The sequence below is a fragment of the Zeugodacus cucurbitae genome, chromosome 3 (assembly GCF_028554725.1).
Source record: "Zeugodacus cucurbitae isolate PBARC_wt_2022May chromosome 3, idZeuCucr1.2, whole genome shotgun sequence".
NCBI classification, from domain to species: Eukaryota; Metazoa; Arthropoda; class Insecta; order Diptera; family Tephritidae; genus Zeugodacus; species Zeugodacus cucurbitae.
The window spans coordinates 73,611,340-73,625,655 of NC_071668.1; the positions used below are offsets into that span (position 1 = coordinate 73,611,340).

The 14,316-nt window shown below is 34.9% G+C and overlaps 2 protein-coding genes across 4 annotated transcripts in view; one reads left to right on the forward strand and one right to left on the reverse strand.

The window, feature by feature from the left end:
• LOC105215938 (uncharacterized) overlaps positions 1–14,316 on the reverse strand; it is a 276,247-nt gene that overhangs the window by 200,903 nt on the left and 61,028 nt on the right. The gene's annotated exons all lie outside the window — the stretch shown is intronic.
• LOC105217698 (uncharacterized) overlaps positions 1–14,316 on the forward strand; it is a 97,691-nt gene that overhangs the window by 58,816 nt on the left and 24,559 nt on the right. For 2 of the 3 annotated variants that reach the window (XM_054227990.1, XM_054227989.1), the window contains exons 9-10: positions 2,158–2,302; positions 12,809–13,068. In XM_054227990.1, coding sequence (XP_054083965.1) covers positions 2,158–2,302; positions 12,809–13,068 — 405 coding nt within the window. The remainder of the gene's footprint in view (positions 1–2,157; positions 2,303–12,808; positions 13,069–14,316) is intronic. The other variant, XM_054227991.1, reaches the window with a different exon arrangement.

The window sequence follows — 14,316 nt, forward strand, 5'->3', positions numbered from 1 at the left end:
GTTCATTTTCTTTCACAAAGTATGCGCTAAGTAGCTGAAAATGGCAAGACAAAAGCGCATGCACAAAAATAATTAGCCACAAAAGCACCAAATCAGCAGCTACTTCGCGGTGCGATGTGGTAATACACAATGAATACAATCAGTGTGGCATCTCGATGTGGGTATTTGTCACCTAATTAAAACTATGCGGGAATTATTTTAATTAATAAGGAATCAGCAACTAATAATTACTGGGAGAAGTGTGGTAATTATAGGCTCAGCATTGTTGAGAAATTTTTATTTAAAGCTTTATTAAAGGAACAATGAATGATTTTATTCAATACTGAAGAATACTGAAGAAGAGCGGCGAATTTTCAAAACCAAACAATACAGGAATAAACATTTTGTGTAGAATAGTTCGATTTTAATTATGGTTATATATAGTCTTAAGCTGCTTAAGAAACCTTCGTCAAGGCAGCTGAAAACATCTATTTTTTGTGACTTAAGCTATCATTGTTGTGCTGCAGAGCTATGGCTTTGAAAGTTTTGTGAATTTTATGAAAAATTATTCTACGAACCCTGATTCAAGTATTTTACAAAAGCTGCGAAGGTTGTTTGAAATCATTCTCTTTGACTTCGAAGGCAATAACTTTAACTTAAAGCTATAAATAAAACGTCGGGATGACCAACTGTCACAATTTACTTCGTGTAAGAAAATTTTTTACAAAAGCTCCGAAGGTTGCCCGGAACTCTATTTTGAGTGCAACTAAAAAATATTAATCCAACTATAACAACATTTTATAATGATCTTACAACATATAGCTCATCATTGACTGAGGATATATGAGATTCCTTATTAAAGTCACAAACCCTCGTAAGCTTTCAATATGAATAGAAAACACACAAACCCTATAGAGCTTTTAATGTGAATAAACCCAACTTTTAAGGTTAAAAGCTCTCTAAGCAGCTATAAAGATCATCAGATCTTAACTTTTTCGTTCAATTCCAATTAGAGAAATATTTCGGTAAGCTTGCATGCATTAATAATAATTTTTGATTGTCTAATGAAGAGTCAGATGTAAGATCTCTTCTAATTTTTAAAAAGGAGCTGCAACTGTCGCCAATTTTAGATTAAACATCTTTTTCCACTTCAACCACCTTTATATAAATCTTCTACAATTTCCCAACAGTTCAAATTTAAGCACATTTCACCTAATTTCCATTTTCAAATTAAAATTCTCACTACCAACCTTGACAACATATCGCTTTAGATACACCCGCACAGTCACCGCAAACAGGTGCGAAAAGGATAGCAGCAAAAATTTAATACCGAGCACTCAGAACGCTGACACTTGAAAACCGCCAACATTTATCTTAATGTTGACTTAATTTGATAAGCGTTGAAGAGGTGTCAACGCTGATTGCGACGCCCTTGTAACCCTGGAGGAGATGGAATCGAGTGGCCAGCTGCCTGCAGGCGCCACCACGCTACCTTTTGACTGACAGGCTACATACAACGCAAGTAGCAGGTGTGTACGGGTGTATAAGGTTGTCAGCGTGTGAATGGAGCTTAAACGAAATATGAATAAATATGCGGACATATGTTGACAAAGCCAACAACAACAGCAACAACAACAAGAGAAATGTGCATAAAAATTACAGAAATTTCCTTAACAATGTCATATTAGAAATGTTAATGTGTTGACATTAATCACATGGCGCACACAGGCGCAACAGTCAGATGATAAAGCGCAGTGGTGAGCGCAAAAGTAGCATATAAGTCAACTAGTTAAGCGACGCTGCTTCAAACACTCATGACACAATTATAAGTCGGAAGGGGGGGATGCCGCGAAAAGCGCGAAACTGTGTAATTTGTTTACTTGTGACAGGTTTTTTGACTTACCTAGCTGCTGACATAATTTATACCTTGCTGCTGCCACAACAGAAATAAATACAAAGGTGTCAACACAGTCAGAGCGCCCACACAGCTGTTGTGCAATGATCTATGACTATTCACTTTTAATTTTTAATACTCATTTAGAATTTAATTTTTCATTGTGGCTTAAATAATTTCAACGAGATTGCAGAGCTATTTTCTTTTGTTTTTTTTTTTTTTTTTTTTTTTTTTTGTTTAATAACAGCGTTGCTTTATTCATATTCCTCTTCTTCTTCTTGCAGAGGCAACTCACGCTCCTTGTGGATGACCATTTTTTGGGCGCTGACATCGGGCACAGGTGTGGCTGTGGCTTTGCTACAAGGCGCCGCGGGGCCGCTGATTGGCGTTGCGATTTCCGCTTCACTGCTGCCGCCAATGGTAAATTGTGTAAGTGATGGTGGGTGGGGAGTTGTAGTGGAGGGAGTAGTTGGTGTTGTGATTTATTATTAATTTTAATTTTTCAATTTTATGCCAAAGAGAGCAGCCATGTGATTTATAGAATCACAGAATTATTTTGAATTTTGAGAATGACGTAAAAAAATGCTTTCAAAAAAAGTTTTAAAATTTTAATTTTTGAGGTTTACGAAAAAAACTTTAAAAGGCTTGACAAATTCCTTAAAAAATTCAAATTCCTTCAAATATTTTTTTTTAATTTTTTATAAATTTTTTTTTTTCTAAAGTAAAGTAATAAATAGTAAAAACGAAATCTTTAAATGAACCAATTATGAAATCTATTGAAAGATGTTTTTGAATCCTACATTAAATTCTTTGAAGTTTAAAGACCAGTCAATAATTTTTTAGACTTCCCAAAAGAGATCTTTAGAATATTCTTGAATAAACTTTTCACTACATACAGACTCATACTTTAATAATTTCCCAACAGACATTCTCCAAGACATATTACTATGGTTTACCACACAACTAATATTTTGATATGAATAATAATATATCTGTTCTTCTACTACTAAATTCCTTACTAACATTATCATACTCACAGCAGAGGCTCACCGAAAACCACATGTGAAGGAAAACTAAAAAAATTTTACTTTTTCTTTCAAACATAAACGCCACACATTTTGGTTGAATGCGCCGAAATAATGCGAAAATAATGCGGTAGCAATGAATTATGTCTGGCAACCACTAAAACATAAATTTCTGGCGGCCAAATGCATAAATATATTTATGGCACATCACCCACGACAGTCTAGTAAAAGAAAGCGGAAGTGGCACAGTGAAAAGCAGTTCTTGAACAAAGGAGTAAAAAAATATCTCTGGTTATGTTAGTGTTGAGCCGCAATTGCCTTTTTTCGTACGGTTTTTCTGTTGTTGGCTAGTGTTGACGGGCGGTCATAAAATGGGTCTTTAGTATGAGAAATTGTTAAGTTTGTGCGAACAACTGATATTGGAATGCGCAGTTAGCAGTAGGTTTTCGAGGTTTTAGGTTAAATATAGTAGAATTAGATTTATTAACAAATTTAAATAATTTATAATTTCCTCTTCAACTTCTACAAGCAGTCTTATACATTTCATAACTAGTTAAAGTTACTTTGTCATGTCTTCCATCTGGTATTTATATAAATACATTTTTAAGCTGAACTAAGAGATAATGTTCTTCAATAAAATTCAATTTGTCATAGAGCACTGATCTTCACCTTTCAAACGATGTCTTTTTAATAGTTTTCGGTGCAGTAGGAGAGTAGCAAAAGGCATATCAATTCAAAACATAATCAGCGCCATCTGGCGACAAATTTAGTTGTATGTCCATTATTAAAATTAATTTTGTTAAGAAAATTTGAAACACTGTTCTAGAATAATACTAGTCAAGTTAGGCTTCGTTTCTGAATTCACAAAACCGCAAAAGTTGAATGCGAAGTTACTACTGGAAAAGTAAATTTTCCAAAATAGATTGCGGAAAAGTAGGGTTAGTTCCTATTATTTGAACGAACTACAATATCGAAAACGTTTTCGAAACTCTATTCTACTATTAAATAAACTGTTATTCGAAGTTTTCTAATATGTTGTGGTATTTACTTTTGGAAAATTGCTTTTTCTAAATAATCTTAAAAGTAGGGTTAGATCACTTAATCGAACAAAATGTAGTATCCAAAGTGTGCTTAGAACTTAATTATACTCTGAACAGTGTATATTAAATTTGTCACGAAGTATGTAACACCCAGAAGGAAGCGTCGGAGGCCCTATAAAGTTTATATATAAATGATCAGTATGTTGAACTGAGTCGATTTAGCCATGTCCGTCTGTCTGTCTGTCTGTATATATACGAACTAGTCCTTCAGTTTTTAAGATATCGTTTTGAAATTTTGCAGATGCTATTTTCTCTTCAAGAAGCTGCTCATTTGTCGGAACTGCCTATATCGGACCACTATATCATATAGCTGCCATACAAACTGAACGATCGGAATCAAGGGCTTGTATGGAAAACTCCCGAATTTTACTACATATCTTCACGAAATTTGGTGTGAGTTATTGCTCATAGAAATAATTTAATCTCCGAAAAAATTGTTCAGATCGGTTCACTATAGCATATAACTGCCATACAAACCGAACGATCGGAATCAAGAGCTTGTATGGAAAACTTCCGCATTTTACTACATATCTTCACGAAATTTGGTGTGAGTTATTGCTCATAGAAATAATTTAATCTCCGAAAAATAGTATATGGAATTGTTCCATGTCATTGAAAACTCGTCCAAAAAAATTCTCCTAAAAATCTGGTGATTTTTTGCAAATTTTTCTAAGCCGCCTGCCTGCTGTACTGGGTTATGTTGAGAGTATAATATCTAAAGCCAAATGAATGCTTCTGCTTTAGTTGGCAACCAGCTTTTTTCGCATTGCCAACTATGTCTGCTGCCCATTATGCTGCTTGTGGTCTGCGGTACCGAGATGGTCGCCTTTATTGTTTTAAGCGTATGACAAAAAATGTATGCTATAACAACGCACGAAATGAGGTGACGAAAGTGAGCAAAATGGGGCAAATAGAGAGGCCGCATGTAGGCAACAAAGCGGAGAAAATAGTAAAAAAAGCAACACTAAAGCAGCAGACCACAAGTGAAATGGCAAACAAATGAACAAAAGCATATTGTCTATTTGGCTTGGAAGAGTGTGTAGATAAATAGCACAAATACACTAACACACACATGAGTACACTAGTGTAAATACTAGTGTGAAGAAAGCTGGCTGTATAATATGTTAAATGTGTATCTCTGTGTGTGTGCGTGGCGGCTTTACAAATATTTACGCGACACAAGCGGGTATTTGTATCACTGACATACACACTGTCTACTTGACTATATGAACAAGTGAGCGATAGGAGGTAGAGGAGTGGAGCGCAACGAAAATTTGGCAATTTATTACACTAAATATGTTTGCTGAGCAGCCGAGCCGAGTGCAATTGTGGCGGCATACAATGGGAGTATACGAGTACAATTCACTGTCTGCCTATTCACTGCCACACAAACCGAAAACCAAAAGACAAACAATAACAACAATAAGAAAAAAAAATCAAAAATAAATGGAGTACAAGCATATACGTAGATATAAATAAATAAATAGTGAAACTGAAATTTATGCCATAATATGGGCTTTAGTGAGGCTACGGAGGACAGCAGTAGCAGCTCGTGTGCTGCTCGGCGGAACCACAAATGTCCACCAAGCGACGAACGATTAATTGTCGCACCGCATGTCGTGAGCTTAGAAGTGAATGCGAAAATGGCGTTTGGTTGGCGAACGCGCGCTTTGTATTTACTTATGCGGAGATGTATGTATAACACAAATATTTGGGCGCATGAGTGTTGATGCATATATATAGACATACATATATTTATATGAGCTTATCCGCTTATGTAAGCGCGCATACAAAGGCAGCTAGCGAGCTCGTGTCGCTTTGATTTATTTAAGTCATATCCTTAAGCTTGCGCGTGCAAACATATTTCTCCAACAAACACACAAGCCACTCACCTATATAGTTACATGCATATATATATTTAGTTAAATTCATTTATATATGTATGTATGTGTGTGTGTGTGTTTACAACATTTGCGCCCATTTTCACCGCCACAATTCCACCGCATATTCACTCATGATTAAGTGATTTTAGCGCCGTTGTTGAGCTTTGTAACATGCGCTCGCACACTTCTACAGACACACACACACAAAAGCAAATTCGCACACGTGTGCGCTGCCTCTTTGCATATGGTACACAAATATATGCATATGCTGCTGATCGCTTGCACTGACAGCGTGCAGTTTGCATGCAGTCACTCCTGAGGTCATTAAATGCGTATTACACAACACACAGATGCACTTTGTATTTATATAATTTTGGTTGCATATATGCATGTATGTAGGGCAAGCGCAATTCCCTTTCTACTCATGAGTAGTAGATTTATTGGTAGTACTCGCATTCTGTGCCGCATGAATTATTGGCTTGTGGCTGGGGAATACGCTGGCATTTAACAAGTTCTCATGAGCGTGTAAATCATTGCTACTCTGGGGGAAGGTATTGAAAGAAATTGCAAATGCAAATAATTTGAAATACATTTTTGGGTACTTGTAAGTTGACCTCAAAGTGCATAATTTATAGCGAGAGTTGAGTACTATTTTTGGTAGATAATTAGAAATGTTTTAGTAATTCAAGGAAATTTTAGAAATGTGTGAAAAGTAAGCCTTGCTCATAGATCAATGTAAACTATATTTGTGAGAATAAATAAAATTGGGAAAAAGAAAAAAGATAAATGTAATTTAAAACAAGAAAAAACGTTAACTTCGGCTGTACCGAAGCGCATATTAACCTTTTAGTAACAATGTGGTTAAGCAAATTTAAAGACTTCAGAAAAAGTAAGTAAAAAAAAAAGAAAACATTTTACTAATTCTTTTTATCCGGGTTGTTTGCTAGAAACATTAAGGTTATATAGTTAACCGATCTGAACAATTTCTTCGGAGATTATATTATCCATGTGAAATTTCGTGAAAATACCACGTCAAATGAGAAAATTTTCCATACAAGCCATTGATTCCGATCGTTCGGTTTGTATGGCAGCTATATGCTATAGTGCACCGATCTGAACAATTTTTTCGGAGATTAAATTATTTATATGAACAATAATTCATACCAACTTTCGTGAAGATATGTAGTAAAATGCGGAAGTTTTCCGTACAAGCCCTTGATTCCGATCGTTCGGTTTGTATGGCAGCTATATGCTATAGTGAACCGATCTGAACAATTTTTTCGGAGATTAAATTATTTCTATGAACAATAACTCACACCACCTTTCGTGAAGATATGTAGTAAAATGCGGAAGTTTTCCGTACAAGCCATTGATTCCGATCGTTCAGTTTGTATGGCAGCTATATGCTATAGTGAACCGATCTGAACAATTTTTTCGGAGATTAAATTATTTCTATGAACAATAACTTACACCACCTTTCGTGAAGATATGTAGTAAAATGCGGAAGTTTTCCGTACAAGCCATTGATTCCGATCGTTCAGTTTGTATGGCAGCTATATGCTATAGTGAACCGATCTGAACAATTTTTTCGGATATTAAATTATTTCTATGAGCAATAACTCACACTAAATTTCGTGAAGATATGTAGTAAAATGCGGAAGTTTTCCATACAAGCGCTTGATTCCGATCGTTCAGTTTGTATGACAGCTATATAATATATTGGTCCGATATCGGCAGTTCCGACAAATGAGCAGATTCTTGAAAATAGAGAGAAAATAACATCTGCAAAATTTCAAAACGATATCTTAAAAACTGTAGGACTAGTTCGTATATATACAGACGGACGGACAGACAGACAGACGGACATGGCTAAATCGACTCAGTTCAACATACTGATTATTTATATATATACTTTATAGGGTCTCCGATGCTTCCTTCTGGGTGTTCAAGGTATAATTAGTCTGAAGTTTTATTCATTTTGACAGTTTCCGAAGAAAAACTATTTCATGTGAATACTATGCAGCGAAATTCAAATTCATGATAACATCAACTAGCTATAGTGTAGTTGATATATTTTCTAGTATAAAGACAAACCGAAAAGGGTTAACTATGTCGTCGTTTTTTACAAAATTTTCCAACAGACCAATGCAATAACATTTTATTTGACGAATATTTAAAGTATATCTGTTTAATTTATATTTCATAGTGCGACCCCATTGAGCGACAAAATGCAGATAAATTAGAAGAAAATTTATCAGAAATCAGTCATGTCTAATTGAAGGCACATTGAACCATACTTTTTTGTAGCCTCAAATTTATTAAAGCACTGAAGTTGTGAGAAAATTTTTAAGAAATTTTATACTCAAGATTATTTGCATAAAATTCTGAACTTAAAAATTAAAGTCACAAAACTCTGCGCGAATTTTGCTTATAAATTCTATTCTCACACGCGTTGCCTTCAAACTGCCACATGATAAATGATTATTTAAAAACTAGGCAATAATTCAAATTTGCATGTAATCCAACTGCAAATACAGCCACATGAAAAATTCACTAAAATAGTGAGACAAGTTCACCAAAACCCAGACAGCCACTAGCACCAACAGCACACACACGAGCAACTCCAGAAACGAAAAGTATTAAATTAGCATTATTTTTAAATGCTTTCCAACAGCTTAAGAAATCCATTTATGTAATTTACGCGCCGCACCAAATTTTAAACGAGCTGCCATTTTTTTACTCTTTAGTGTCTGTCTGCCAATGTCGCAAACTTGTACTCATTTAGTAAGATGCAAATTCAGTAACTTAATCTTTCATATTGCTCTCTCCTACACGTCTTTTTTTTGTGCGACGTCTGTGCGTATTTTCGAATAGATTTATGATAGTTAAAGTTCTTCGAACAAACTCAGACGACGTCGTAACTTAAGTAACTAGTAATCGCTCACTCTGTATTCCAATGGCTGCTTCATCTATGCGCTAACGCTACTTAGCAGTCGCTTAATCAACAAATTGAATTAGCTAGCCTAATTTATGATGTTGTCTTGGTGGAAATTTCATTTTTGGAAGCTGTAGGGGACTCTTTTTGTTGGCTGCCTGAGTCAGTAAATTTTACAAAAACTAAAGAGAAGATAGAAATATTAATGGATAATAAATTTTGCATTTTTTAAATAACTCTTGTAGACTAATTAATTTATTTTTGTCATGATTTATGAGTTTTTGAACAGCAAAGATTTGGATTTAATTAGTTCAAGAAATTGTTTTCTAGATATGGCAACATATTTTAAACCAAAAATAAATTAAAATTCCTTAGAAATTGAGAAGGAGTTTAAAATTAAACACTGTTCATGAACTTTAAGTTTGTCAAACAAATATTCTCAGTTCGATTTCACCAATTTCATTTTTTTTTTTTTCAAAAATTAATATTTATGTACAGCAATAAACTCGAGTTTAACAACAATTTTGGAGTTTAAGATTAAACACGGCTCATAAATTCTGAATTTAATTAATTTTAAATATTAGGTCTACAACTTTGCTTCCGCCGTTTTCCAATAGATGTATCTGGGGTCAAGCACTGGTCGATTAAATCGATTAAATCGTTTTATATCGATCTTGGACATTTATGTTAACATTTACCCAACAAAATATTTGCAAAGATCTGTTTGCATCCTAAACTTATTCTCAACTGAAAATGTCACTTTTTGAGCCAAATTCTCGACATTTGCGGGAAATTTTGCTATTCTCTTTTAATTCCAAAAAAAAGTGCGGCTGAGGCTCATCGACATTTGTAACCGTTTTTATACAAAAAAATCGATTGGAGACCTAATACCAAAATGCAAGCACTTGCTAAACTTAGAATTTTTGGGTTTAAGGCGAAACAGTAACCGTAAACTCAAAATTTATGTTTCAAAATTTATGTTATCTATGGAAATTCAGTTTTTTTTTCAAGCCAATATTTTGATATGATAGTAAAGTAAAGTAATAAAATCAAGTTAAAACAAATTTTCAGAGTTTAAGTTTCAGACTACTCATAAACTCCTGTCAAAGTCCAAAAGTGTTTCTTGAACTTACTTTAAACACCGATATAGGAACTATTTTGTGTAGCCCCACTTTAAACCTATAATTAAATTTCACATCTCTTCGTGAAGAACACAAATTCAATAACACTACGACGCGTCGCCATAAAATTTCTGAAAGTTAAACCAAAAAAGCCTCAGAATTACGGCCATCCAAACATGCATAAATCTTCCGGCAAATAGGACGAGTGGAAAATTTATGTGACTGGGCGCGCTACTGACTCATTTTCATTTCTGTCACAACTGACTCAGATTCGCCGCTTCTGTACGCACACATTAAGATTTTTTTATATCTGTGCGTTTAAGCTGAACAAGCTATAAGCATAAATATAAAAATATTTGTATGTATAGAAGCAGCTATAGGTCTATGCCGATAGATACTTTTAGAAAATGCCTCAAATAAGAAGAAATACAAGTAATCAGCTGGCATTACTAAACCGTTATATTTTCAAGTCACCTTTTTAAAGTAGGGTCAAAGCAAAGCCTAAGTATATAATAATAATCGTATTTGGGTACAACTATGAGAATGCAGAATTAACGCTATTATAGAAAAAATATATATTTATATTTATGTGGATATATGGACAGTAAACAGTTACAATAACGGTATGTACCTACATACCCTTTAGGAAAAATTTTGAAAATATCTATATCTATATATTAATAGAAGAGCCGATAAAAATTAAAATTAAATAGTTCTTTAATAGTTCAGATATCAAAATAGTGCTCCAAGTAAGCATATAATGTTCATAGGGAGACTTTAACCCACAACATAGGACGTCATAACCTCCTAGATAGCCCAGTCTCAGTTAAGACAGGCTAAAGGATGTTTCCGAAAAGACTGTTTCCTCCAAAGAACGCTCTTATTAAATTATTTGAAAGCTAGAGACTTCTAGATTTACTACTTCCCCAACATCAAACTTCTGACTCATGTCATTCAATCAAATTTTTCCGACAGGCCACATTTGTGCAAACAAATTTATGGGTATCCCAACGTAAAAAATAAATATTTATATTTGTACTTTTTGCCATAATTCCACAACACATAACATATATCTCCACGCCAGCCCGCAGACAGGTCAATGGTTTATTTTAAAGGGTGATTTTTTAAGAGCTTGATAACGCATAAAATTTGCAAAATCTCATCAGTTCTTTATTTGAAACGTTAGATTGGTTCATGACATTTACTTTTTGAAGATAATTTCATTTAAATGTTGACCGCGGCTGCGTCTTAGGTGGTCCATTCGGAAAGTCCAATTTTGGGCAACTTTTTCGAGCATTTCGGCCGGAATAGCCCGAATTTCTTCGGAAATGTTGTCTTCCAAAGCTGGAATAGTTGCTGGCTTATTTCTGTAGACTTTAGACTTGACGTAGCCCCACAAAAAATAGTCTAAAGGCGTTAAATCGCATGATCTTGGTGGCCAACTTACGGGTCCATTTCTTGAGATGAATTGTTCTCCGAAGTTTTCCCTCAAAATGGCCATAGAATCGCGAGCTGTGTGGCATGTAGCGCCATCTTGTTGAAACCACATGTCAACCAAGTTCAGTTCTTCCATTTTTGGCAACAAAAAGTTTGTTAGCATCGAACGATAGCGATCGCCATTCACCGTAACGTTGCGTCCAACAGCATCTTTGAAAAAATACGGTCCAATGATTCCACCAGCGTACAAACCACACCAAACAGTGCATTTTTCGGGATGCATGGGCAGTTCTTGAACGGCTTCTGGTTGCTCTTCACCCCAAATGCGGCAATTTTGCTTATTTACGTAGCCATTCAACCAGAAATGAGCCTCATCGCTGAACAAAATTTGTCGATAAAAAAGCGGATTTTCTGCCAACTTTTCTAGGGCCCATTCACTGAAAATTCGACGTTGTGGCAGATCGTTCGGCTTCAGTTCTTGCACGAGCTGTATTTTATACGGTTTTACACCAAGATCTTTGCGTAAAATCTTCCATGTGGTCGAATAACACAAACCCAATTGCTGCGAACGGCGACGAATCGACATTTCACGGTCTTCAGCCACACTCTCAGAAACAGACGCAATATTCTCTTCTGTACGCACTGTACGCATTCGTGTGGTTGGTTTAATGTCCAATAAAGTAAACTGAGTGCGAAACTTGGTCACAATCGCATTAATTGTTTGCTCACTTGGTCGATTATGTAGACCATAAATCGGACGTAAAGCGCGAAACACATTTCGAACCGAACACTGATTTTGGTAATAAAATTCAATGATTTGCAAGCGTTGCTCGTTAGTAAGTCTATTCATGATGAAATGTCAAAGCATACTGAGCATCTTTCTCTTTGACACCATGTCTGAAATCCCACGTGATCTGTCAAATACTAATGCATGAAAATCCTAACCTCAAAAAAATCACCCGTTATTAAGATTTTTCCGCATGCGCAGCCGCATTTAATTTGCATTTCACAAACGATAAATAAATATGAGTTGACAACGAAGCGTGAAAAATAAAGGAAGAACGTGGCAGCAGCAGACAGCGTGGGATACAACCCTGTGTGTATATTATACGAGTATGTTTATGTTTATGTGCTGTGGCAGGATTTATTGACGGCTGGTTGACCCCATGACAAAAAACTATGTCAAGTCATGAAAGCGGGAGACAAATGACATAAAAACGGAAATTTCTGCATAAATTTACACAACTCTAAGCGTATGAAAGCGAGAGAGTTTGGAGAATTATGTGGAAATTGAAATTGCGCGAATATACTTCAGTTGTTTGCAGTCCATTTTAATCCATCTATTAGAAAGTGTTCTTAGAATTACAGTTATTATTCCTCTCAATGCACATTTAAAATATTTCTTTAATATTTCTCTCTCTCCCTCCCTCTTAGGGTCTCTATTGGGCATTGGCTTGCATTTGGCTTATATATCCTGGCATACGTATACCACACTTGAAAGACGAACCGTTGAACGGCACCACTGCGTATCCATTTCTCTACACGAATTATTTACCAACGGAATTTTTCATTAATGGCATTATATCTTCGCTGCTAACGGTTATTAATATAATTTGTATATTCATTACGGCAATTATTGTTTTGAAGATCAAAGAAGTTTCGGCACCCTACACTGCAAGTCCGGATTTGAAACGGTGAGTACGAGATCATATAAAGTGAAGAGTATGAGATCTTGCAGTGGAGGGAAAGGGAGAGAAATATAAAACTAGATAAGTAGAGTGAATGAAATAGATAGAGAGAAATAACGAAAAAATATCAAAATGGAGATTGGTAGAGAGAGAATGAGCTATGGATAGAGTATTAGTGGAAAAGAAAGAGAGAGAGAGTGAGTGCGAGGGTTGTATATAGAGGAAATATAAGACTGGATATAGAGAGTGAATGAAACAGATAGAGAGAAATAATGAAAAGGTATCCAAATGGAGATTGGTAGAGAGAGAATGAGCTATGGATTGAGTATGAGTGGAAAAGAAAGAGACAGAGACAGAGAGTGAGTGTCAGGGTTGTATATAGAGGAAGTGGAAGAGAAATAAAGAGTGTGAGTGTGACGGTTGTACATATAACAAGAGAGGGAAATAGAAAAAATAAAAGCAAAGAGAGAAACATAGAGAGAGAGAGTTTGATGTGAATTCAGAACTGAAGTCAAACGTTCAGAGGTTATGAAAAGGGAGTATACCAAGACAAAGGTATCATGTAAAAGTATAACTGGGGAAAATCAGATAAATATTTGATATATATCTATATGGAAGACTATCCAGCGATAGAAAAAGAAAAAAAAATACAATTATTTTCCACTGAACACCGCTGAATATACTATCATTTCGATGAATAAAACTTTCCATTATACTGTATATGACATAACATTCAATTCTTTATTTGTAAATGAAACTATCTCTATATTATCTAAGTAAATATTTATTTAAATCCCTCAATGTCCACATCACACCACAAAGAATTAAGCCAAACATATTATGGCTTTTGACATGTCATTTCATAACTTGCAGCATTTTTTGTCACATAATTCATTTGCCAACACAAATATTTCTTATATAAACTCGTATAGCCTACTTTTGGGCGTTAAAACATTTATTTAGTTACATAAAGACTTTCTTGATTGCAGCGTTTTATTTGGTTTAACTAGGACAACGCTATTATAAATGTACACAACAACAACTCGATATTGCCGGCTTTTAGGCGCATTTGCTTAATTGCTGATGTAATAATTCGTACATAGAGAAATACATAATTTTTTTTAAGACTTTAAAGGCGAAACAAATACAGTAATACTTCGTTTCATAAGTTGAATATTATTTTATATTTCGCACCGAAATCCTTATCAAAATAAAATGAATAAATAATAAAGTCAAGCACGCCAAAAAGTATGC